Consider the following 24,136-nt stretch of genomic DNA (forward strand, 5'->3'; position numbering starts at 1 on the left):
CCCTCCCCCTTCCCCCTCCCTCCCCCCCCTCCCCCTCCCCCACCCCCTCCCCCCCCCCTCCCTCCCTCCCCCTCCCTCCCTCCCCCTCCCACCCTCCCCCCTCCCCCCTCCCTCCCCCCTCCCCCTCCCCCCTCCCCCTCCCTCCCCCACCTCCCCCTCCCCCCTCCCTCCCTCCCCCTCCCCCTCCACCCCCCACCCCCACCCCCCTCCCTCCCTCCCCCCCCTCCCTCCCTCCCCCCCACCCTCCCTCCCCCCCACCCTCCCTCCCTCCCCCCTCCCACCCCCCCTCCCTCCCTCCCTCCCCCCACCCTCCCCCCTCCCCCTCTCACCCCTCCCTCCCCTTCCTTCCCCCCCTCCCCACCCTCCCCCCCCCACCCCCCCTCCCTCCCCTCCCCCCCCCCCCTCCCTCCCCACCCCCCACCCTCCCCTCCCCCCCCTCCCTCCCCTCCCCCCCACCCTCCCCTCCCCCCCACCCTCCCCTCCCCCCCTCCCTCCCCACCCCCCCACCCTCCCCTCCCCCCCTCCCTCCCCACCCCCCTCCCTCCCCACCCCCTCCCCTCCCCCCCCCCCCCCCACCCACCCCTCCCCCTCCCCCCCCCACCCCCACCCCCCTCCCCTCCCTCCCCTCCCCCCTCCCCTCCCTCCCCACCCCCCCCACCCCCCCCCATCCCCCCTCCCCTCCATCCCCCCCTACCCCCCTCCCCCCCTCCCCACCCCCCCCCCCACCCCCCTCCCCCCATCCCCCCCTACCCCCCCACCCCTCCCCCACCCCCCACCCCTCCCCTCCCCCCTCCCCTCCCCCCTCCCCCCCCCCCCCCCCTCCCCACCCCCCCCCCCACCCCACCCCCCTCCCCCTCCCCCCCCACCCCTCCCCCTCCCCCCCCCCCCTCCCCCCTACCCCCCCCCTCCCTCCCTCCCTACCCTCCCCCCACCCTCCCTCCCCCCTCCCCCCCTCCCCTCCCCCCCTCCCCCCCCCACCCCCCCTCCCCTCCCCCCCCCCCCACCCTCCCACCCCCCCCCCCCTCCCCCCTCCCCCACCCCCCCCACCCTCCCTCCCTCCCTCCCTCCCCCCCCCTCCCCCTCCCTCCCTCCCTCCCCCCCCCTCCCCACCCCCCCCTCCCTCCCTCCCCCCCACCCTCCCCTCCCTCCCTCCCCCCCTCCCTCCCACCCCTCCCACCCTCCCTCCCTCCCTCCCCTCCACCCCTCCCTCCCTCCCCCCCTCCCTCCCCCCCCCCTCCCTCCCTCCCCCCCTCCCCCCACCCCCCCTCCCTCCCTCCCCCCCTCCCTCCCTCCCACCCTCCCCCCCACCCCCCCTCCCTCCCTCCCACCCCTCCCCCCCACCCCCCCCCACCCACCCCCCCTCCCACCCCCCCCCCCCCCTCCCACCCTCCCTCCCACCCCCCCCCCCCCTCCCACCCTCCCACCCCCCCCACCCCCCCTCCCCACCCCCACCCACCCTCCCCTCCCTCCCACCCCTCCCTCCCACCCCCCCCCCTCCCCCTCCCCCCTCCCTCCCACCCCCCACCCTCCCTCCCCCCCTCCCTCCCTCCCTCCCACCCCCCTCCCTCCCACCCTCCCCACCCCCCCTCCCTCCCACCCCCCCTCCCCTCCCCCCCTCCCTCCCCCCCCCTCCCCCCTCCCACCCCCCCTCCCTCCCCCCCTCCCTCCCCCCCTCCCTCCCCCCCACCCTCCCCCCCTCCCTCCCCCCCTCCCTCCCCACCTCCCACCCCCCCCTCCCTCCCACCCCCTCCCCCCCTCCCTCCCTCCCCCTCCCCCCCACCCTCCCACCCCCTCCCTCCCTCCCCCCTCCCTCCCACCCTCCTCCCTCCCCCCCCCCCCCTCCCACCCTCCCTCCCTCCCTCCCCCCCACCCTCCCACCCCCTCCCTCCCCCCCACCCACCCCCCTCCCCCCCTCCCCCCCCCCTCCCACCCACCCCTCCCACCCCCCCCACCCTCCCTCCCCCCCACCCTCCCTCCCTCCCCCCTCCCTCCCACCCCACCCCCCTCCCTCCCTCCCCTCCCACCCACCCCCCCTCCCTCCCCCCCCCCTCCCCCCCCCCCCTCCCTCCCTCCCTCCCCCCCCTCCCTCCCACCCCCCCTCCCTCCCTCCCTCCCCCCCTCCCTCCCTCCCTCCCCCCTCCCTCCCTCCCCCCCCTCCCTCCCTCCCTCCCCCCCTCCCTCCCTCCCCCCCCTCCCTCCCTCCCCCCCCTCCCTCCCTCCCCCCCTCCCTCCCTCCCTCCCTCCCTCCCCCCCTCCCTCCCTCCCTCCCCCCCTCCCTCCCTCCCCCCCTCCCTCCCTTCCCCCCCTCCCTCCCTTCCCCCCCTCCCTCCCTCCCCCCCCTCCCTCCCTTCCCCCCCTCCCTCCCTTCCCCCCCTCCCTCCCTTCCCCCCTCCCTCCCTCCCCCCCTCCCTCCCTCCCCCCCTCCCCCCCTCCCTCCCTCCCCCCCCCTCCCCCCCTCCCTCCCTCCCCCCCCCTCCCCCCCCTCCCTTCCCCCCCTCCCTCCCTTCCCCCCCTCCCTCCCTTCCCCCTCCCTCCCTCCCTCCCCCCCTCCCTCCCTCCCCCCTCCCCCCCTCCCTCCCTCCCCCCTCCCCCCCCTCCCTCCCTCCCCCCCCCCTCCCCCACTCCCTCCCTCCCCCCCCCTCCCCCACTCCCTCCCTCCCCCCCCCTCCCCCCTCCCTCCCTCCCCCCCCTCCCTCCCTCCCTCCCCCCCCTCCCTCCCTCCCTCCCCCCCCTCCCTCCCTCCCCCCCTCCCCCCCTCCCTCCCCCCTCCCCCCCCTCCCTCCCTCCCCCCTCCCCCCCCTCCCTCCCTCCCCCCCTCCCCCCCCCTCCCTCCCTCCCCCCTCCCCCCCCTCCCTCCCTCCCTCCCTCCCTCCCTCCCTCCCTCCCTCCCTCCCTCCCTCCCTCCCTCCCTCCCCCCTCCCTCCCTCCCTCCCCCCCTCCCCCCTCCCCCCCTCCCTCCCCCCCCCTCCCTCTCCCCCCCTCCCTCTCCCCCCCCCCTCCCCCCCCTCCCTCCCTCCCCCCCTCCCTCCCTCCCCCCCCTCCCTCCCTCCCCCCTCTCTCCCCCCCCCTCCCCCCTCCCTCCCTCCCTCCCTCCCCCCTCCCTCCCCCCTCCCTCCCTCCCTCCCCCCTCCCTCCCTCCCTCCCTCCCTCCCCCCTCCCTCCCTCCCCCCTCCCTCCCCCCCTCCCCCCTCCCTCCCCCTCCCCCCTCCCTCCCCCCTCCCTCCTCCCCCCCCCCCCCTCCCCCCCTCCCTCCCCCCCTCCCTCCCCCCCTCCCTCCCCCCCTCCCTCCCCCCCCTCCCTCCCCCCCTCCCCCCCCCTCCCCCCCCTCCCTCCCCCCCTCCCCCCCCTCCCCCCCCTCCCTCCCCCCTCCCTCCCCCCCTCCCCCCCTCCCTCCCCCCCTCCCTCCCTCCCCTCCCTCCCTCCCTCCCCCTCCCTCTCCCCTCCCCCCTCCCTCCCTCCCTCTCCCCTCCCCCCCTCCCTCCCTCCCTCTCCCCTCCCCCCCTCCCTCCCTCCTCCCTCCCCCCTCCCTCCCTCCCTCCCTCCCTCCCCCTCCCTCCCTCTCCCTCCCTCCCTCCCCCTCCCCATTCACACATTCTAGGCTTATCGAAATCTGCATAAGCGGGTCCGAAAGGCCAGAGCCTCTCCCGCCACCTCGCTCCAGTTCACTAGCCAACTTCTGCCTGCTGGTGAGGTACTTCTCTCTCTCTCTCTCTCTCTTTCCCATCCCCCCCGGCCAGGGCCAACATCAAATGAATTACAGAAAAGAATCAAAACTCCCTCCCTCTGCAAAGAAATAACTGAAACCCAAACCCATTAACATCCCCATCCTCCATTTTGGGCCACAAACTACTCTGATTCCTACCTTAATCCTTGCCCCCAACTCCCTCAGCAACCCCCCCCCCCTCCCTAAAATATAAACTCCCTCAATACAGAATCATAAATTTCAATCAACTATATCTATATACAAAAAAGAAAAACAATACTACATCCCCAAACAGTCCTTTCCCAGCCATCATCAAAGTCCCATTCAAACCCCCTCTGTTCACTCCAAGACCTGGTGCTTTAATGAAAGCTCCTGCTTCCTCCATCGTCTCAAAGACATGATCCCTGGGATGGTGCGGGTGCACCACAACAAAATGCATACCGCTCTTATACAGCGCTGACTTCGCCCTGTTGAAGGCCACATGCTTCTTAGCCAACTCTGCTGGTATATTTCAATACTGTTGCCTTTCCACCGCAGCCCTTGATTTTCTTTGGCCCAGTTCAGGACCCTCTCCTTCATCCGATAGCTATGAAAGCACACTATCACCGCTTGTGATGGCTCATTCACCCGCGGCTTCATCTGGAATGACCAGTTGGCCCTGTCCAGTCAGTGGGTGGGAACTCGATCCTCTTTCTCTCTTCTCTCCCCCCCCCCCCCCCCCCCAACAACTTTGCGAACATCGCAGCAAAGTACTCAGTCAGCTTTGGGCCCTCAACTCCCTCCGGCAACCCCTCGACCTAATCTCCAGGTCCTTGAACGTAGACCTCAGGTCCTTGTTCCTGTCCTTCACCATCAGCAGCTCAGCTTCCAATGAGAGCCATGAGGTCATGTTGCAGCTGTACAAACCTCTGGTGCGGCCGCATTTGGAGCATTGCGTGCAGTTCTGGTCGTCGCATTATAAGAAGGATGTGGAAGCATTGGAAAGGGTGCAAAGGAGATTTACCAGGATGTTGCCTGGTATGGAGGGAAGACCTTATGAGGAAAGGCTGAGGGACTTAAGGCTGTTTTCGTTAGAGAGAAGAAGGTTAATGTTAGACGTTTTAGTTGCTGTGAAATGAAGAGTCTAAGGTTCTTGTTCCTTTTCACCAAACACCATTTATTTCACCTCCACAACCTCTGCACAAAACTCTTAACAACGCACCACCTGACAGAGGCCACCTGAAGCCCCTTTACATATCAGTGTCAATTAATGGATACTTAACATAAATGAGACAACTAATTGCAATGTCTCTTAACCCATTACTTAACAGTCTCCCCCTTCCTTGGAAAAAAAATAATTAGGTGAAAACAAAATTTCAAGAAACTCAAAAACACACACATGATTTATTTTTTGTTTGGACGAGAGAGAAAAAAAAAAGTCACAGAAACAAGCTCCCTTCATTAACAATATCCAAAAGTTTCTGTGAACTCGTAAAACAATCTGACAGTTGATAGCTCCTGTCGACCCATTTAATTTTTGTTATTTCCCCTCTATCCAACATCTGCTTCAAACTTGCGATGTCTATCCATAACCTCTTTTCATTGACACTTTTTATAGAGTGCACATTTCCCCACAGGGATTTATTGTCAATGTGACAGTCAATAGGTATATTACCCAAATCCCCTAATCCCAAAATTTCTGTCAATATCATACTTCTATAAAAAGCCATATCCACCGCCTCTACAAGGCTTAACGTCTCAGCAGCCAAAGTGCTTTTTACCACTCTCCTTATTTTCTTTGTTTCCCACACAAGTGGGCAACATTTACCATTGTTCCCCAAAAGGAAAATTATAAAACCTCCTGCGCTTGAAACCCCATCACATAAATTTGCGTAGGACGCATCACTATAAACTATAAGTTTCAAGTGCTTAAGGTCACCTAAAACCGGGAACTTCAAAACACACTCCTGCATTTTTAGTTTGGCCAACACTTTATTTGCTCTTATTACGTCTTCCACTTTGGGATCATTCATTTTTGCACTCAACTCTAAGACATCAAAACTCACGTCCGGTCTAGTCTGTCTACCTAACCAGTTCAGTTGCCCAATTAAACTTCACAGTTGCTCTTTTTTTAATCTTTGAAACCATTGCGTCTTTTTGTGAAACTCGGCCACGACTAATTGCTATTGGGGTGATGCTTTCCAAATAAGATTGCTGACGTAACATTGCCCCTAACTTAGTCTGTCCAATTTCCAGTCCAATATATTTAAATGCACCGGAAGCCTGACTTCCAACCCTGAATTCTTTCCTCAAACCAGAGATTACAATAGCTTCAAAACACTAGTCCTACCCCACAAAAAATCATCGACATGCATCATAAAAATGCCAGAAAGATTTCCTTTATAGTGCCAGTAAAACATTGCAGGATCTGCTTTCAACTGGTAACAGCCTAACTTTAACAAAACTGACCTTACGGAAAAATACCAGACTCTAGATGCATCATTTAATCCATATACACATTTGTTCAACTTCCAGAGTACCCCTTCTGTGTTAGCTGCTTCTTTAGGAGGACGGAGAAAAATTTCTCTCTGGAGCTGATGCCCCTGCAAAAAGGCAGCTTTTATATCTATAGATTTGCATTCCCATGCCTTTGTGGCTAATAGAGCCAAGAAGATCTTTAAAATAACCTTTCCTGCTGTCGGTGAATCTACCCTTAAATCCTGATCTTCTAAGTTTTCTTCAAATCCCCTTGCCACAAGCCTGGCCTTTGCCTTATAAGTTCCATCCGGAAGAACCTTTTCCGTGCAAATCCATCTGTGGGATAGAGCTCTTTGTCCCCTGTCCGGTACTTCCGTGTATACCCCAAATTCACTCCAACTATGCAATTCTTGCTGTTTAACTTCTTTAATAACTTTTTCATCTAATTTATTTGAAGCTACCAAAATCTCACGTGCATGTGGGCTTCTACTCCTATTAGTATTCGTAGTCTTACTCATGTTCCGAGATCTTGACAAACTACGTCCCCTCTCCCGCCTGGTATCTCGTTCTGTACTGCTACTGCTTGATCTTTCCCTTCTGCTGTGGGATGTCCTTTCAATAGTTCTCGACCTTTTCCTGCGGACCTGTTCACTATCCAATGTACTATCTAAACTGGCACTGCGTTTCTGTGCCCTCCATTTTTGAACTTCGTTTTCCCAATCCATTGTCTTGACTCCTTCCCCTAAATGCTGTACATTCAACCAATGTTTATACTTTCCAGTGGCCTTCCCTGCTCTACTAATAACAGTTGCATCCTTCCATTGACTAGATCCTTCAGGCAAGTATGGCACTTTTGTACCAACTTCTGGCAGTTGCCCTTTCGGAAAAATGGCCTGTTTTAATTCACCAGAAGTGTTGTGTTCCTCCACAGAAACCCTGTCTATATCAGTTAATTGGTCCTCATAGTTCTGTAACACATGCGTACCAGATGACTCTGGTTCCCCGTCATGTCTGTCTGCTCTGTCTAAATTTGGATATTTGTAATCTGTACCCATTATCCTTGATGAATGGACCCGAACAGTTTGATTACCATGTTACAAAATAATTGTTTTGCCATCTATGCCTATGATCTTCCCTGGGCCTTTCCATTCATTAGAATTATCTCTCTTATAGTATACCATGTCTCCTTGCTGAAAAACGGCATCTGATGGCCGTACGTTATGTCTTAAAGCTCTGCGAATTCTTTCAGAGACTTCTGCTTCCAAAAAAGCTTTTCTACTGCTATGTAATGCATTTAAATGTTCAGCAAAACCAGAGCTAATTGTAGTCCCCTCCCAAGCTAGAGGCTGGTCATCCAAAATGGACGGAATTTTAGGATTTCTAGCAAACACTAATTGATAAGGACTATAGCCCCCAACCATCTGCAATGAATTATTTGCATGTACTGCCCATGCTAAAGCTGAATTTAGCCTGCAATTTGGTCGATCTGCCAAAATTCTCCGAAGCATGTCATCGATGACAGCCTGATTTCTTTCACAGACACCATTACTAAATGGGCTTTCTGCAGCCGTATTCATAACTCTGATATTCATGTTTTCACACATATCCCTAAACTCATCATTAGCAAATTCTCCCCCATTGTCCGTAAGGAATTTTGCCGGTGGACCCATTCCTGTCCTTATCCATTTTTCCATGATTTGATCCAGAATTACTCTTTTCTTTACTTCGTACAATCGTTGATTGACTAAATCTGGTTGCTAAATCTACAAAATGCAAAATAACTATTATTTGCTTTATCCCAGATCTTAAGGTCCATGGCCACAATGTCGTTAAAATCCCTGGCCAACGGTAGGGTTACTATCGGTCGTGCTGGTGTCCTTCTGTACTTCCTACAAACTTCACAGCGGTCACTAACCTGTTCTATCAGTTTAGTATAGTCGTCATCCCTTACCCCTGCATCCTTTAATACATTTTTCAGCCTCCGAGGAGACGGATGTGCAAATTGCCTATGCAGTTTTAATACCACAAGCTTTTTATCAGCTAAAGTCCCATTTTCAACTGCCATTAACACATCCTTAACCACTCTACTTGAAAAATTATTTGTCAGTAATGGAATACAATAGTGTCCCGACTGTGTAAATTGTAAGTCCACCGCCTTTCCAAAAACTGTTGCCTTATCCTGTTCCTTATCCAGTTTCATGTGTGCTTTCTTCATCAATGGTCTGCTCAGAAGCAAAGGTATCTCACTTGATACAACATCCGTGCTAATGAAATGATTCACTCCGGCAATATTGCAAGGGATCACCACTCTTTTCAGCGACTTCAGAGTATTATCATCCCCAAACCTGAAACTTGTGGAACTTTCAAATTCCTTAACCTTGTTACGATTTTCAGCATTCAAAGAGTCCAGGTAGCATTTTAACCAGTCAATTCCACACACAGTAGATGTGCAGCCACTGTCCAATACAGCACAGTTGAAGGATTCTGCAACCAACACCCTCATTACCGGCGTAAAACTGCTTGTCAATAGGACAATGCCTTCTTTCTGGTCACTATCTTTTTCCTCTTCTGACTCTTCCGTGTCATGTGTCGCTTCAAACACTCTATCATAACGAGTTGGACGGTTGAAAGCATAATGGTATTGAGAGTCACATCGAAAACATCGATTTATCATGCCCCGTGCATTTCTGGGGTTCATCTTCCTATTGTAGGTTCTAACTGGGTTTCTGTCTTCATAATTTCCTTGTCTCGGTCTCCGTCTATAGTCTTGAGCCCTGTTCGTAGCCATACGATTTTGCCATCCTATTACTAGTGTATCTTCCATATTCTGCCTTATTGCAGGCTGACCTATTTGGGTCATCAGAGCCATCGAATCGAATGTATCCCCAGAAACTTTTGTAAAGCTTTTGTCATCTGTTCGAATAAGGTATCCTTATCAGTAAACTGAACTCCTGTCAAAACCAGGAGCCTATCCATGTTGCTCACTCTAGCACAGTCAAGTAATTTAAAGGCCAACACAGACTGTGGAAATTCCAGATTGTGTTTCTGCAGCCTTTTATATAGTCTGCCAAATTCCATTATATAGTCTTCCATGGAGATATCCTCCATTTTCCGGAACCTATCAAAATCCGACCATGCTTCATACGCACTTAACACGTCATCTTTCTTATAGATCTTATCCATATAATGTAATAAAATCTCCAGACCTTCTTCTGAGTCTTAACTCTTCCAATTCCAGCTCAGAAAGCACTTTGTTTCGGATTTTACTGCCATATGGTAGAGAAAGAGCCAATGCCATACCTTGTTTTCTCTTTCCCAAAGCAGTTACTTTAGTCCACATAACTACTGCACTTCTCCATTGGTCGTACGATTTCCTTTCAGAAAATGAGGGAGGATAGTCATATCTTTATCCTGGGTTCAGCCATGTATCTTTTTTTTTTCTTCTCACTCACTCCTTGGTTTGATCAGGGAAAGTTGTATCTTTCAAACCTTCACATTTGCACAGCAACCATCCTCTGCTACCATTGTTAGACGTTTTAGTTGCTGTGAAATGAAGAGTCTAAAGTTCTTGTTCCTTTTCACCAAACACCATTTATTTCACTTCCACAGCCTCTGCACAAAACTCTTAACAACACGCCACCTGACAGAGGCCACCTGAAGCCCCTTTACATATCAGTGTCAATTAATGGATACTTAACATAAATGAGACAACTAATTGCAATGTCTCTTAACCCATTACTTAACAGTTAAGAGGTGACTTAATTGAGGCATACAAGATGATCAGAGGATTAGATAGGGTGGACAGTGAGAGCCTTTTTCCTCGGATGGTGATGGCTAGCACGAGGGGACATAGCTTTAAATTGAGGGGAGATAGATATTGGACAGATGTCAGGAAGGTTCTTTACTCAGAGCAGTAAGGGCGTGGAATGCCCTGCCTGCAACAGGGACTCGCCAACGTTAAGGGGCATTTAAATAGTCATTGGATAAACATATGGATGATATTAGATGGGCTTTAGATTGGTTTCACAGGTCGGCGCAACATTGAGGGCCGAAGGGCCTGTACTGCGCTGTAATGTTCTATGTTCTATCTGGTCACTGTGTTGCAACAGTGTCTCCTTCAGCACCTCACTATGCTCCCGCATTGTCTCAGAGGTCTTTCCCAATACCTCCTTCTATCGGGCCCAACGTGTCCTCCACCAATTATTTGATGGTCTCCATCATCTAACTCCCTTGCCTCTCAAAATGCTTGCCAAATTGTCTTTCAAATTCGACCACCATTACCTCCGCCAGCTTATCCAATGTAATAGGTGCAGCCCCACCTGGCGAGCATGCCTCCGCCATCTTTGTTCCCACCGGACTTTGCACCTTTCCCAACTCCTCTGAAGGGCTACCGCTCCTAACCTTCTTTCCGGTATTCATTTTGCACGTCTTTGACATCTTCCTGTAAAAGGCTATCAAATGAGACGGGTCTGTCCACAAATTACCCCCGGGAACCAGGATGTAGGGGCCAGAAACAAAGGACTCTGGTGGGAGCTACATTGTATGCGACCTCCTTCCACATGCCACCACCGGAGGTCCAGGTGCATAACAAGTTAACTGGTGGACCCAATTCTTGAAGCTTTTACATCAGCAGTTTCCACTCTATTATTATTAGCTGCCATAACCATAGCACTATAGAATCCCTACAGTGCAGAAGGAGGCCATTCGGCCTATCGAGTCTGCATTGACGCTCTGGAAGAGCACCCTACCTAGGTCCATGCCCCCACCCTATCCCAGTAACCCCACCTAACCTTTTGCATATTTCAGGGCAATTTATCATGGCCAATCCACCTAACGTTCGAAGCTCTGGTCATAGTATTTTCCCAATACTTGACAGTCATGAATATACATATTCAGTTGATGAACTTAAATTGTATTGAATACGTACCACACATGCATTTACCTGTACTCTTAACTTCAATTATGAAAATCATTTGTCAAAAGAAAACAAGCCCAATTTCCTTAAGATCTGAATTTCTGATGCCTGGAAATCAACTGATTAGTCAACTTTGTACCCTCTGAAAGCTAATAATGGCTAGATTTCGGTGTAGCTGGGCATCTGCTCTCATCAGCTCAAAACACTGTAGCCATCACTGATGTTGAAATTGTTAGCTGATGATGATCCGGTGAGGAAAGCAGGGCATCTGGAACCTGAATGAATGAACAAGCAACCATGTAGTCACTCAACCAGTCAAATTGTAGGATTGAGAAATAGAGCATACAAGGACAAAGAAAGGAGATTAAATTAGAGTGGGTGAATTCAATGTCAAATCGGGTATAAACTGAGGGAAAGAAAGCTTGTTATTATCGGAGAGAGTGTAAAAAGGGACAGAAAGGAAAAGTTTCAACTTAAAATTTGACATAAGAACGAGGAGCAGGAGTAGGCCATCTGGCCCTTCAAGCCTGCTCCATCGTTCAATGAGATCATGGCCTATCTTTTGTGGACCCGGCTTCACTTTCCCGCCTGAACACCATAACCTTTATTCTTCAAAAAACTATCAATCTTTATCTTGAAAACATTTAATGAAGGAGCCTCAACTGCTTCACTGGGCAGGGAATTCCATAGATTCACAACCCTTTGGATGAAGAAGTTCCTCCTAAGCTCAGTCCTAATTCTACTTCCCCTTATTTTGAGGCTAAGCCCCCTAGTTCTGCTTTCACCCGCCAGTGGAAACAACCTGCCCACATCTATCCTATCTACTCCCTTCATAATTTTATATGTTTCTATAAGATTCCCCCGCATCCTTCTAAATTCCAACGAGTACTAGTCCCAGTCAAAAGCTTTCTGGAAATCCAGATATACCACATTCATTGGCTCCCCGTTGTCTACCGCACTGGTATGTACCACATTCATTGGCTCCCCGTTGTCTACCGCACTGGTAATGTCCTCAAAAAATTCCACTAAATTAGTTAGGCACGACCTGCCCTTTATGAACCCATGCTCCGTCTGTCCAATGGGACAATTTCCATCCAGGTGCCTCGCTCTTTCTTCCTTGATGATAGATTCCAGCATCTTCCCTCCTACCGAAGTTAAGCTAACTGGCCTGACATCTCCAACAACAATTGATACCTGAAGAAATGAGAATCCATCCTTGTAATAGTTATTTTTTTTTAGTGCCAGGGTTGTTAGTTAGTCATTTTTCATAGAATTTATAGTGCAGAAGGAGGCCATTCGGCCCATCGAGTCTGCACCAGCTCTTGGATAGAGCACCCTACCCAAGGTCCACACTTCATCCCTGTCCCCATAACCCAGTAACCCCACCCAACACTAAGGGAAATTTTGGACACTAAGGGCAATTTAGCATAGCCAATCCACCTAACCTGCACATCTTTGGACTGTGGGAGGAAACCGGAGCACCCAGAGGAAACCCACGCGCACACGGGGAGGATGTGCAGACTCCGCACAGACAGTTGACCCAAGCCGGAATCGAACCTGTGACCCTGGAGCTGTGAAGCAATTGTGCTATCCACAATGCTACCGTGCTGCCCGTGTTGATTAGCAGTGAGTAAAAACTATCATGTTGTTAAAAGGATACTTGAAACAACAACTCAGTTTTCTGTAGCAAGTTTAGTTTAAGTCTACCCTGCAAATGCAGCAACTACAGAACATTCAATGCGGCACACATCAAAATGCTATTTTCACAAATCTAACAGTGGTGCAACTTGGACAGTTCCTTTTGGATACCTATGATTAACCATGCATTATTTCCTTGCTAGACGCTACTGTACCATTTACATATAAATAATGACGAGTACTATTAGCCTCTTCGCTATTTTTACTTGCATAATCCCTCGTGCTTTCTCCTAATAAACATGATTTCATGTCTGCTCTAATCACCCTGCCTTTTGATTCCTAGCTCTTGGAATGCTTTCATTATTGTGAGTTATTATCATTCATTTTCTGTCTACTGCAAATATATATAATTTTTATACCTTACAGAATGATTTAGCTATCGAAAAACTTGTTAATGCTTTAGAAAGCAGCTTCAATCTATTTTATATGTGTGCAAATTCATATTTATCCTTTGTGTAAAATATCAAGATAGAACATAGAACATTACAGCGCAGTACAGGCCCTTCGGCCCTCGATGTTGCGGCGACCTGTGAAACCACTCTAAAGCCCATCTACACTATTCCCTTATCGTCCATATGTGTATCCAATGACCATGTGAAGATGAGTGAAGTTTGTGCTGTCAAACTATAGAGTGAACAGAAGCATTTACAGTATTTTGCACATTGATTCTTGAGTTTACAATCAAACTGAAAATTCACACCATATAGAACCTGCCATTTTGTCCCTAATATGAGAAAGATTATACCTGGAATGAGTGAAGTGTTTTAATTGCCTTGTTATCAAAAGCAATTATGTACCTCTACTAGCTATGCAAAACAAGAAAACAACCATAGTTGTAACTTTGCTTTCATGTTTCTCTATCAACCTATTAAAATGTTTGGGAGGACAATCATGGTTGATGAGCACAGAAGCAGAGAGCTCTTCTACTTTACAGTTTGAAAGTTATCAGCAAAGTTAATAGCAACTTGAGCTAATTAATAAGTCTTGAGCTTCAGTCAAAAAATTAATTAGTGAATTCTTCATTTATTTTTTATGTTTAACCTTTCTGTGGAAGGATGTTGGGATGTGGTGTTCTGAATCATTTGATGTGAAGTACAGACAGACTAATGAAAATAAGTAGCAACTGAAATTCTAAGAATAACAGTGGCGTACTTTACTGGGTCTATCAGCAGGCAGCGATTTGAAAAGGTTACTTTCAACAAACATCTGTGTGGATTGGTGGATCTCATACTATTTGCTGAAAGAAGCCTTGACGGAATTGTATTGAGTAAGCGCATATAGATCCAGCTGAATTAATTGTTGAAGTGTGGATCAACAAACGTTTCCTGCCAATTGATTAATATTTTTTAAAGTACCTTTATGTTAAGCCCCTTCTGGAACAAACATGTTTTTTTTCATTCTGTCATTAAAAATAATTGTCAGTGACATACCTATATCCTGCTGCTACAGCATGGCCGTTCAGTTAACTGGGATTGGATTGAATTGGATTTGTTTATTGTCACATGTACCAAGGTACAGTGGAAAGTATTTTTCTGCGAGCAGCTCAACAGATCATTAAGTACATCAAAAGAAAAGGAAATAAAAGAAAATACATAATAGGGCAACACAAGGCACACAATGTAACTGGATAACACCGGCAATGGGTGAAGCATACAGGGGTGTAGTGTTAATGAGGTCAGTCCATAAGAGGGTTGTTTAGGAGTCTGGTAACAGTGGGGAAGAAGCTGTTTTTGAGTCTGAATGAATGATAAGTCAGGATGATGTGTGATGTGAAGGCACGGATCGCGCGTGGGGTACTTGCAGATGGGGGTGTTCCCATGGGTTTGTTACCCTTGCTCTTTGAGATGACAGAGGCTGTGGGTTTGGAAGGTGCTATGGAAAGAGTCTTGGTTAGTTGCTGCAGTGCATGTTTGTGAGAAGTGCACGCTCTTATTTACCCTTACTGCCAGTTCTTGACTTCACAATTTTTATAAAGAACAAACCGACACGGACGCAGGGTTTTAGGCTCAACCACAAACATGTTTATTAACAAAAAAAAACACTCAAATGACAAGAGCTTTAAACTAGAATAATGATGCCACACAACATTCAAAACCATGATTTATTAACTAAAGCCCCCACTGAAAAATCACAGGCAAAACCCTATGTTTCTACCCAAACCTTAATCGGTTAAACCAAACCCCCCCTCAGAATTTCCTTGGTACCCTTAGTCCAATATCCTTCAGACCTGGCTGATACTTACAACTCCCCATGCAGTTGGCCTTTCCAGTGCGAGCTGTTGATCCATGAATCAAGTTGATCCTTCCTGTCTCTTATTGCTGTGTGTAGTGCAAGACCCTAATGTTTTGGCCTTTTTATTACTCAACAATATATTTCCTGGAGACATTCTATTTGGATGGTAGATGCTTCGCATCTCTTCATCCTGGTTCCTGCCTTGGCCCAAACAAACTCACTCATCATGATGTTTTTTCCATGACTGGAACAATCCAGGTGGGATGTCTCTGGCTCCCAAGTTGATATGTAAATGTTAACGTCAATTTCCCCTTGGCTGTTATTGATCTGTGTTTGTATAATGGTTGCTATCTGGGGGCATCAGCTCTGATAGTCTCCCAGTTTCTTTAATTGGATTAACGGAGTCAGGAGATGAGTTATTCGCCAGAAAATTCCCTCCATCCTGCTGTCGTAGCCACAATATTTGTATGGCCGATCTGATTAAGCCTCTTCTCTATAGTAAGCCTCCAGGATGGGAGATGCTCCCATAATGAAAACCAAATGCATGACCGTTGTTGCGTCCATAGTTTGCAGCGGGTAAATTAGCGTCCATAGTTTGCAGCGGGTAAATTAGAAGATTGGCGGGAATGGGGAGAGGTGCGATGAGGAGGAGAGCAGAGTTAGCAATGATTATCCTAATAATGGGCAATTGAAAACCAAACACTTTACTGGAGACCCTGGTGGAGGAGGTCGTGGGAGTTACTATTTAAAAGCAAAACTTTTTTAAATTCAGGCCTTTTGCATTAAGTATATCAAATTCCATTGAAAAGTGATATTGTGCTGGTGTTGTCCTGAACGCATTAAAATTCTGTGCAAACTGTAGTGCTAATTTAAAAAAACTCCTAAAGATAATGTTTTATTCAACTGAAAGACATCCGTTATTGTCACATTGAACTAAACTAAAAATATATTTCTTTGTGTTAATAATGAATTCCATATTACCTTGCACTTTGAAAGGGTGTGACACTTCCTTCTCTCATGACTTTCTGTAATTGATGTAGAAGAGGGGAAAAGAACAAATTGATTTCCTCAAGTAGAAACTAATTTCTGGTTTCCGCCGTACCTTTTATTCAGGGATTGTGCTGTCCTAAAAAATATAGAAATGACCCTCAGTGCAATTTAAGAATTAATTTCAAATACGCTTTCAAAATAATTAGTTTGGGAAATGTTTAACGGTCAACTTAGTGTTTATATTTAATTGTAGTGGTTTATCTATGAGGCATTCAGAGTACAGTTTCTGATGATTTCGCTTGTTTCAGCTAACATTGGACTAAAAGGTCATATGCAAACTAGTGATTCAAATCTGCATTCTGTACTTAATTTTGCAACAGAAACTGCAATGGTATGAGTGATGAGTTGGCTGCAAAAGATTGGGTAACTTCATTGAAAGGCACAACGGTGGATAGGCAGTGGCTAATATTTAAGGAATTAATGCATGCATTGAGACAGTTATACATTCATTTCTAGCACAAAACCAGAACAGGCAAAGTGGCCCAACCAAGGCTAACAAAAGAAATTAAGGCTTGTATTAGATCGAAAGAGGAGTAATATAAAGTTGCTAGAAAAAGTAGCAAACCTGAGGATAACTGCTTTTGTTCTGTCTTCACAGAAGAAGATATAAATAACTTTCCAGAAATGCTAGAGAAGCAAGACTCTACTGAGAAGGAGGAATTGAAGGAAATTAATAGTAGTAAAAAAACTAGTGCTGTAAAAATTAATAGGACTGAAAGCCTATAAATCCCCAGGGTCTGATAATCTACGAAAGGTGGTGGCCATGGAAATAGTGTTGGTTGTCAGCTTCCAAAATTCTGTAGATTCTGGGACAGATCCAGCAGATTAGAGGGTGGCAAATATAACCCCACTATTTAAAGAAGGAGGGAGAGAGAAAACCAGGAATTAAAGACTGGTTTGCCTAACATTAGTAGTAGGGGAAATACACTAGTTTGTTGTAAAGGATGTGATAACGACACTTAGAAAACAGCAACGTGATTCGACAAAGTCAACATGGATTTATGAAAGGGAAATCATGTTTGACAAACCCACTGAGAATTTTTTGAGGACCAGCTATTTCAGGTCTAAATAATAATCTTTTTATTGTCACAAGTAAGCTTACATTAACACTGCAATGAAGTTACTATGAAAAGCCCCATGTCACTTCTTCAAGACTAGAAGATGTTACAGAATAACAGCATTTAAAAAGGATTGAAATAAGGGTGGGGGGAACAAAAACACTCACAGGAAAAGAGATGGGTTGACCTGCAAATTCTTCTGGGAAGAACCAGAGACAGTTAAATACTGGAAGTGATGTTAACAGAAGACAAGAGAGATATTAAAGGTGCAAAGTGCATGCACAGGATCCAGACAGAGTGTGTGTGAGCAACTGAAGAGAATAGATAGAAAAGGAAATATGGAAAATCTGGCAAGGTGGAGCAGACTCCTATGGCCCGGGACTGAGGTTACAATGAGAGCAGCCATGATCTTACTGGATTGTAGAGCAGGATCAAGGGCCCAAGTTGTCAACTCCTACTCCTCTAATTCATATGTTCGTATGAGTCTGGTAGAAGAAGTAAAGCAGATTGACGGTGCAGACCACTCTGCTAGTAGTGTTTCAACTTGGATTTCCACCTCAAGTATCAAACTGTTCTCTTTCCTCATCTCTGGGAACAACATCCCACCTGCTTTCTCAGAGGGAATGGAAACTGTAGCCATGGTTTGAAGTTGTTATGGTCAAGAGGACTGCAGGAACCTAATAGAAAGATGAGGTGTTATTTTTCAAGCTTATGTTGAGATTCTTTGGAATGATGCAAGGTGCCAAAGAAAGGCAGCTGGTAATTATATATTTTATTAACCATATAATTAAGCGTGTCTACATAGTTGTATTTCATAAGACATAGGAGTGGAAGTAAGGCCATTCGGCCCATCGTGTCCACTCCACCATTCAATCATGGCTGATTTCAACTCCATTTACCCGCTCTCTCTCCATAGCCCTTAATTCCTTGAGAAATCAAGAATTTATCAACTTCTGTCTTAAAGACACTCAACGTCCCGGCCTCCACCGCCCTCTGTGGCAATGAATTCCACAGACCCACCACTCTCTGGCTGAAGAAATTTCTCCTCATCTCTGTTCTAAAGTGACTCCCTTTTATTCTAAGGCTGTGCCCCCGGGTCCTAGTCTCCCCTGCTAATGGAAACAACTTCCCTACATCCACCCTATCTAAGCCATTCATTATCTTGTAAGTTTCTATTAGATCTCCCCTCAACCTCCTAAACGCCAATGAATATAATCCCAGGATCCTCAGACGTTCATCGTATGTTAGGCCTACCATTCCTGGGATCATCCGTGTGAATCTCCGCTGGACCCGCGCCAGTGCCAGTATGTCCTTCCTGAGGTGTGGGGCCCAAAATTGCTCACAGTATTCTAAATGGGGCCTAACTAATGCTTTATAAAGCTTCAGAAGTACATCCCTGCTTTTATATTCCAAGCCTCTTGAGATGAATGACAACATTGCATTTGCTTTCTTAATTACGGACTCAACCTGCAAGTTTACCTTTAGAGAATCCTGGACTAGGACTCCCAAGTCCCTTTGCACGTCAGCATTATGAATTTTGTCACCGTTTAGAAAATAGGCCATGCCTCTATTCTTTTTTCCAAAGTGCAAGACCTCGCACTTGCCCACGTTGAATTTCATCAGCCATTTCTTGGACCACTCTCCTAAACTGTCTAAATCTTTCTGCAGCCATCCCACCTCCTCCATACTACCTACCCTTCCACCTATCTTTGTATCATCGGCAAACTTAGCCAGAATGCTCCCAGTCCCGTCATCAGTCCCGTTAATATATAAAGAGAACAGCTGTGGCCCCAACACTGAACCCTGCGGGACACCACTCGTCACCGGTTGCCATTCCGAAAAAGAACCTTTTATCCCAACTCTCTGCCTGACAGCCAATCGTCAATCCATGTTAGTACCTTGCCTCGAATACCTCGAATACTAGGGCAGCACGGTAGCCTTGTGGATAGCACAATTGCTTCACAGCTCCAGGGTCCCAGGTTCGATTCCGGCTTGGGTCACTGTCTGTGCGGAGTCTGCACATCCTCCCCGTGTGTGCGTGGGTTTCCTCCGGGTGCTCCGGTTTCCTCCCACAGTCCAAAGATGTGCAGGTTAGGTGGATTGGCCATGATAAATTGCCCTTAGTGTCCAAAATTGCCCTTAGTGTTGGGTGGGGTTACTGGGTTATGGGGATAGGGTGGCGGTGTTGACCTTGGGTAGGGTGCTCTTTCCAAGAGCTGGTGCAGACTCGATGGGCCGAATGGCCTCCTTCTGCACTGTAACTTCTATGAAATCTATGAAACCATGGGCCCTTATTTTACTCAGCAGTCTCCCGTGAGGCACATTTCAGATGTCTTTGTGAATTTTTTGTTTGGCGGCCTTGTCTGTCTCAGATGTCTGAAGTTTGAATTCCTGGCATTCCCTGAGGCTAAACCATTTAATCACATTAATATGTGCAACGGTCACACTGGTGGGTCATGATTGTTAAATTGCCCCAATATTAATATGTTTAGCAATTTGGTAGAATACAATCCTCAAATATAGATCAAAGCTTTCTCTTATCAATCTAAAACAATCTGGATTTGTTTTGTCACGTGTACAGAGGTACAGTGAAAAGTATTGTTCTGCACACAGTCCAGACAGATCATTCCATATGTTAAAAAAAACATAGAACATACATAAATACACAATGTAAATACATAGGCACAGGCAACAGGTGAGCATGCAGATTGCAGTACTACTCAGTAGAAAAGATGTGTGAAGCATTCAGTTCAGTCCATAAGAGTTATGGGGAAGAAGCAGTTTTTGAATCTGTTAGCGTGTGTTCTCAGACTTCTGTATCTCCTGCCCGATGGAAGAAGTTGAAAGAGTGAATACCCTGGGTGGGAGGGGCTTTAATGATGCTGCCCGCTTTCCCCAGGCAGTGGGGGAGGTGTAGACAGAGTCAATGGATGGGAGGTGGGTTCGCGTAATGGACTGGGCAGTGTTCACGAGAAGCAGGTTCACAAACAGGAAATCATGTTTAGTCTGAATGATCAGTCTTTCTGACAATTTTAGAAAACAATTCTGATAATGTAAAGGCCAGTTTTCTGATTGGAAAACAAAAATAAAGTCTTCTGATTCAAATCAGATCCACAAAACTTCAACATAGTTTCCAACATAATTTGCTATGGCAAACATTGTTGGAGCCCAGTGGTTTTAAAACGCTTACCTCTCTCTCACCTCAACAGCCTCTTGTGCTGTGCTCAAATCCCCTCTTTCCAATTACTTTCTTCCCACGTGCTTCATTTCCCCCAATCCCTCTCCCTTACCTCTGGCCATCTCACTCTGTGCTCTGCAATCCAGTTATCTTTACTTCATTCCTTCGTCCCTGCGGTGCACTATTTCTTGGCTAGGAATTAGATTATGTTTGTCATAACTTCACTCTGTGAGCAATGCCAAGAGAGATCGGATAGCATAATTATAGAATCCTTTATTTTTACAAAAAACTCTGGCATGTATCATAAGCTTCCTTCTTTTGCACAGGTTACTATATCTACTTTTACATTTTGTTTTCTTCCATTAGTTCCACGCAATGGACACATTGCACAAGCACAACTATGATTTGACAAATGCAATCAGCATTTTGGTACCACAGGGTGGCCCTGTTCTCTGCAGAGATGAAATGGAGGAATGGTCTGCATCTGAAGCTAGCCTTTTTGAAGAGGCATTGGAAAAGTATGGCAAGGATTTTAATGACATACGACAAGACTTTGTAAGCACATCAGAACTTTTATTCTACAGATCATTGGTGCATTGAGAACGATTGGGTAGTACTGTAGAAATGGGATTCCTTCATAAGCAGATTAACGTCTCATGCAGCTTGTTATGATGACAGAAGGGTTCATCTCTGAGCTGCAAGAATCCTACATGATGATAAGGATGTCTGCTCTTTAGAAGTCGATGCATTCTTCTCTTGTGAATAAAAAAAGAATAATGAAATAATAGAAAGTAGATGCAAGTAAGATTTAGTTTGCAAAAACATTTGTAATGTTACATTATTTAGCGATCTACATTTTCAGGGAATCTATTTCTACATCCCCAACTCTTCCGCCACTGTTGAACACTTTGCCTTTTACTAACCTGCCAATTTCTTTTTGAGAATCCTCCTCGTCTATTAATCACCGAACCACCTCCTGGTCCCCAAATAAATATTTCCTCAATTTAATTCCCTTTCTTGGTTTTTGAGTGGAATGACTCTTTATCTTATGTTACGTTATTTCACTCTACCTGAATTTCTACACTCCCACTTCCACTTATTTCCTTCCCTTCTTCCTTATTCCAAGTTTACCTCATGCATTGACTCCACGTTTACATTGGAACAGGAGTAAGCCATGTAACCCTTGTTATGCCGTCACTGGGTCACTGTCTGTGTGGAGTCTGCACGTTCTCCCTGTATCTGCGCAGATTTCCTCCGGGTGCTCCGGTTTCCTCCCTCCGGTCCCGCTGTTAGGTGAATTGGACATTCTGAATTCTCCCTCTGTGTACTCGAACAGGCGCCAGAGTGTGGCGACTAGGGGCTTTTCACAGTCACTTCACTGCAGTGTTAATGTAAGCCTACTTGTGACAATAAAGATTATTATTATTACCATAGTAGATCTCCACATAACCACCTTTACCCCAAATTCCTTAATTTTGGATTACAAAAATCTCATCAATCGAAAATTTACATTTACAATTGATTGACAAGTGTTGCAAACTCCTGCCTTCCCTTCTACCATTGTTGTGTAGGAGTGTTTTCTAATTTTACTCCTGAAAGGTCTGGTCCTAATGTTTAGACTGCTGCCCAATACCAAACTCTCCAACCATAAATAATAATAATAATCTTTATTGTCCCAAGTAGGCTTACATTAACACTGCCATGAAGTTACTGTGAAAAGCCCCTAGTCGCCACATTCCGGTGCCTGTTCGGGTACACTGAGGGAGAATTCAGAATGCCCATATCAGAACAAAGAACAAAGAAAAGTACAGCACAGGAACAGGCCCTTCGGCCCTCCAAGCCCGTGCCGACCATGCTGCCATTCGAAACTAAAATCTTCTACACTTCCTGGGTCCGTATCCCTCTATTCCCATCCTATTTATGTATTTGTCAAGACGCCCCTTAAATGTCACTATCGTCCCTGCTTCCACCACCACCTCCGGCATCGAGTTCCAGGCACCCACTACCCTCTGCGTAAACAACTTGCCTCGTACATCTACTCTAAACCTTGCCCCTCTCACCTTAAACCTATGCCCCCTAGTTCCAGTGAGAACAAACCGAGTTTATTCAACCGCTCCTCATAGCTAATGCCCTCCATTCCAGGCAACATTCTGGTAAATCTCTTCTGCACCCTCTCTAAAGCCTCCACATCCTTCTGGTAGTGTGGCGACCAGAATTGAACAGACCGAGTTTATTCAACTATTCCTCATAGCTATTGCCCTCCATACCAGGCAACATCCTGGTAAATCTCACTATACTCCAAGTGTGGCCTAACTAAGGTTCTATACAGCTGCACCATGACTTGCCAATTCTTATACTCAATGCCCCGGCCAATGAAGGCAAGCATGCCGTATGCCTTCTTGACTACCTTCTCCACCTGTTTGCCCCTTTCAGTGACCTGTGGACCTGTACACCTAGATCTCTCTGACTGTCAATACTCTTGAGGGTTTTACCATTCACTGTATATTCCCTACCTGCATTAGACCTTCCAAAAATGTACTGCCTCCCATTTGTCTGGATTAAACTCCATCTGCCATCTCTCCTCCAAGTCTCCAAACAATCTAAATCCTGCTGTATCCTTTGACAGTCCTCATCGCTATCCGCAATTCCACCAACCTTTGTGTCTTCTGCAAACTTACTAATCAGACCAGTTACATTTTCCTCCAAATCATTTATATATACTACGAATGGCAAAGGTCCCAGCACTGATCCCTGCGGAACACCACTAGTCACAGCCCTCCAATCAGAAAAGCACCCTTCCATTGCTACTCTCTGCCTTCTATGACCTAGCCAGTTCTGTATCCATCTTGCCAGCTCACCCCTGATCCGTGTGACTTCACCTTTTGTACCAGTCTGCCATGAGGGACCTTGTCAAAGGCCTTAACTGAAGTCCATATAGACAACATCAACTGCCCTACCTGCATCAATCATCTTTGTGACTTCTTCGAAAAACTCTATCAAGTTAGTGAGACACGACCTCCCCTTCACAAAACCGTGCTGCCTCTCGCTAATACGTCCATTTGCTTCCAAATGGGAGTAGACCTGTCTCGAAGAATTCTCTCCAGTAATTTCCCTACCACTGACGTAAGGCTCACCAGCCTGTAGTTCCCTGGATTATACTTGCTACCCTTCTTAAACAAAGGAACAACATTGGCTATTCTCCAGTCCTCCGGGACATCACCTGAAGACAGTGAGGATCCAAAGATTTCTGCCAAGGCCTCAGCAATTTCCTCTCTAGCCTCCTTCAGTATTCTGGGGTAGATCCCATCAGGCCCTGGGGACTTACCTACCTTAATATTTTTCAAGACGTCCAACACCTCGTCTTTTTGGATCTCAATGTGACCCAGGCTATCTACACACCCTGCTCCAGACTCAACATCCACCAATTCCTTCTCTTTGGTGAATACTGATGCAAAGTATAAAGTATATATTACCTAATAGCACGTCTTTTGGGACTTGTGGGATGAAACCGGAGCACGCAGACACAGGGAGAACGTGCAGACTACGCGTGGACAATGACCCAAGTCGGGAATTGAACCAGGGACCCACTGTGAAGCAACAGTGCTAACCACTGTGTTACCAGTTCTCTCTGCTGTTTTGTTCCCTTTAGTATGTTGAAAATTTTGATTAAATCACCTCCGGGTTTTATTTATTGTAATCACTCTTAATTTATCCCTTGGTAAATGCCGCACTCCCTCCACAGCCAAATATATCTCTCCCCAGATGTGGTGCCCATCCATCATTTGTGTGGTCACAGATTGGGTTGAGATTTCTGTTACTGAGTAGAGTGCTAAAAGACGAGTCTT

At 48.1% G+C, this 24,136-nt stretch overlaps 1 protein-coding gene across 11 annotated transcripts in view; it reads left to right on the plus strand.

The window, feature by feature from the left end:
* Window positions 1-24,136, plus strand: part of mta3 (metastasis associated 1 family, member 3) — a 435,625-nt gene that overhangs the window by 250,699 nt on the left and 160,790 nt on the right. For 9 of the 11 annotated variants that reach the window (XM_072510268.1, XM_072510343.1, XM_072510326.1 and 6 more), the window contains one exon: window positions 20,658-20,846. The exons of the other annotated variants lie outside the window; for them this stretch is intronic. In XM_072510268.1, the coding sequence (XP_072366369.1) occupies window positions 20,658-20,846 (189 nt within the window). The remainder of the gene's footprint in view (window positions 1-20,657; window positions 20,847-24,136) is intronic. 11 annotated transcript variants of the gene reach the window in all.

Source organism: Scyliorhinus torazame, chromosome 1 (assembly GCF_047496885.1).
Source record: "Scyliorhinus torazame isolate Kashiwa2021f chromosome 1, sScyTor2.1, whole genome shotgun sequence".
Classification (NCBI taxonomy): Eukaryota; Metazoa; Chordata; class Chondrichthyes; order Carcharhiniformes; family Scyliorhinidae; genus Scyliorhinus; species Scyliorhinus torazame.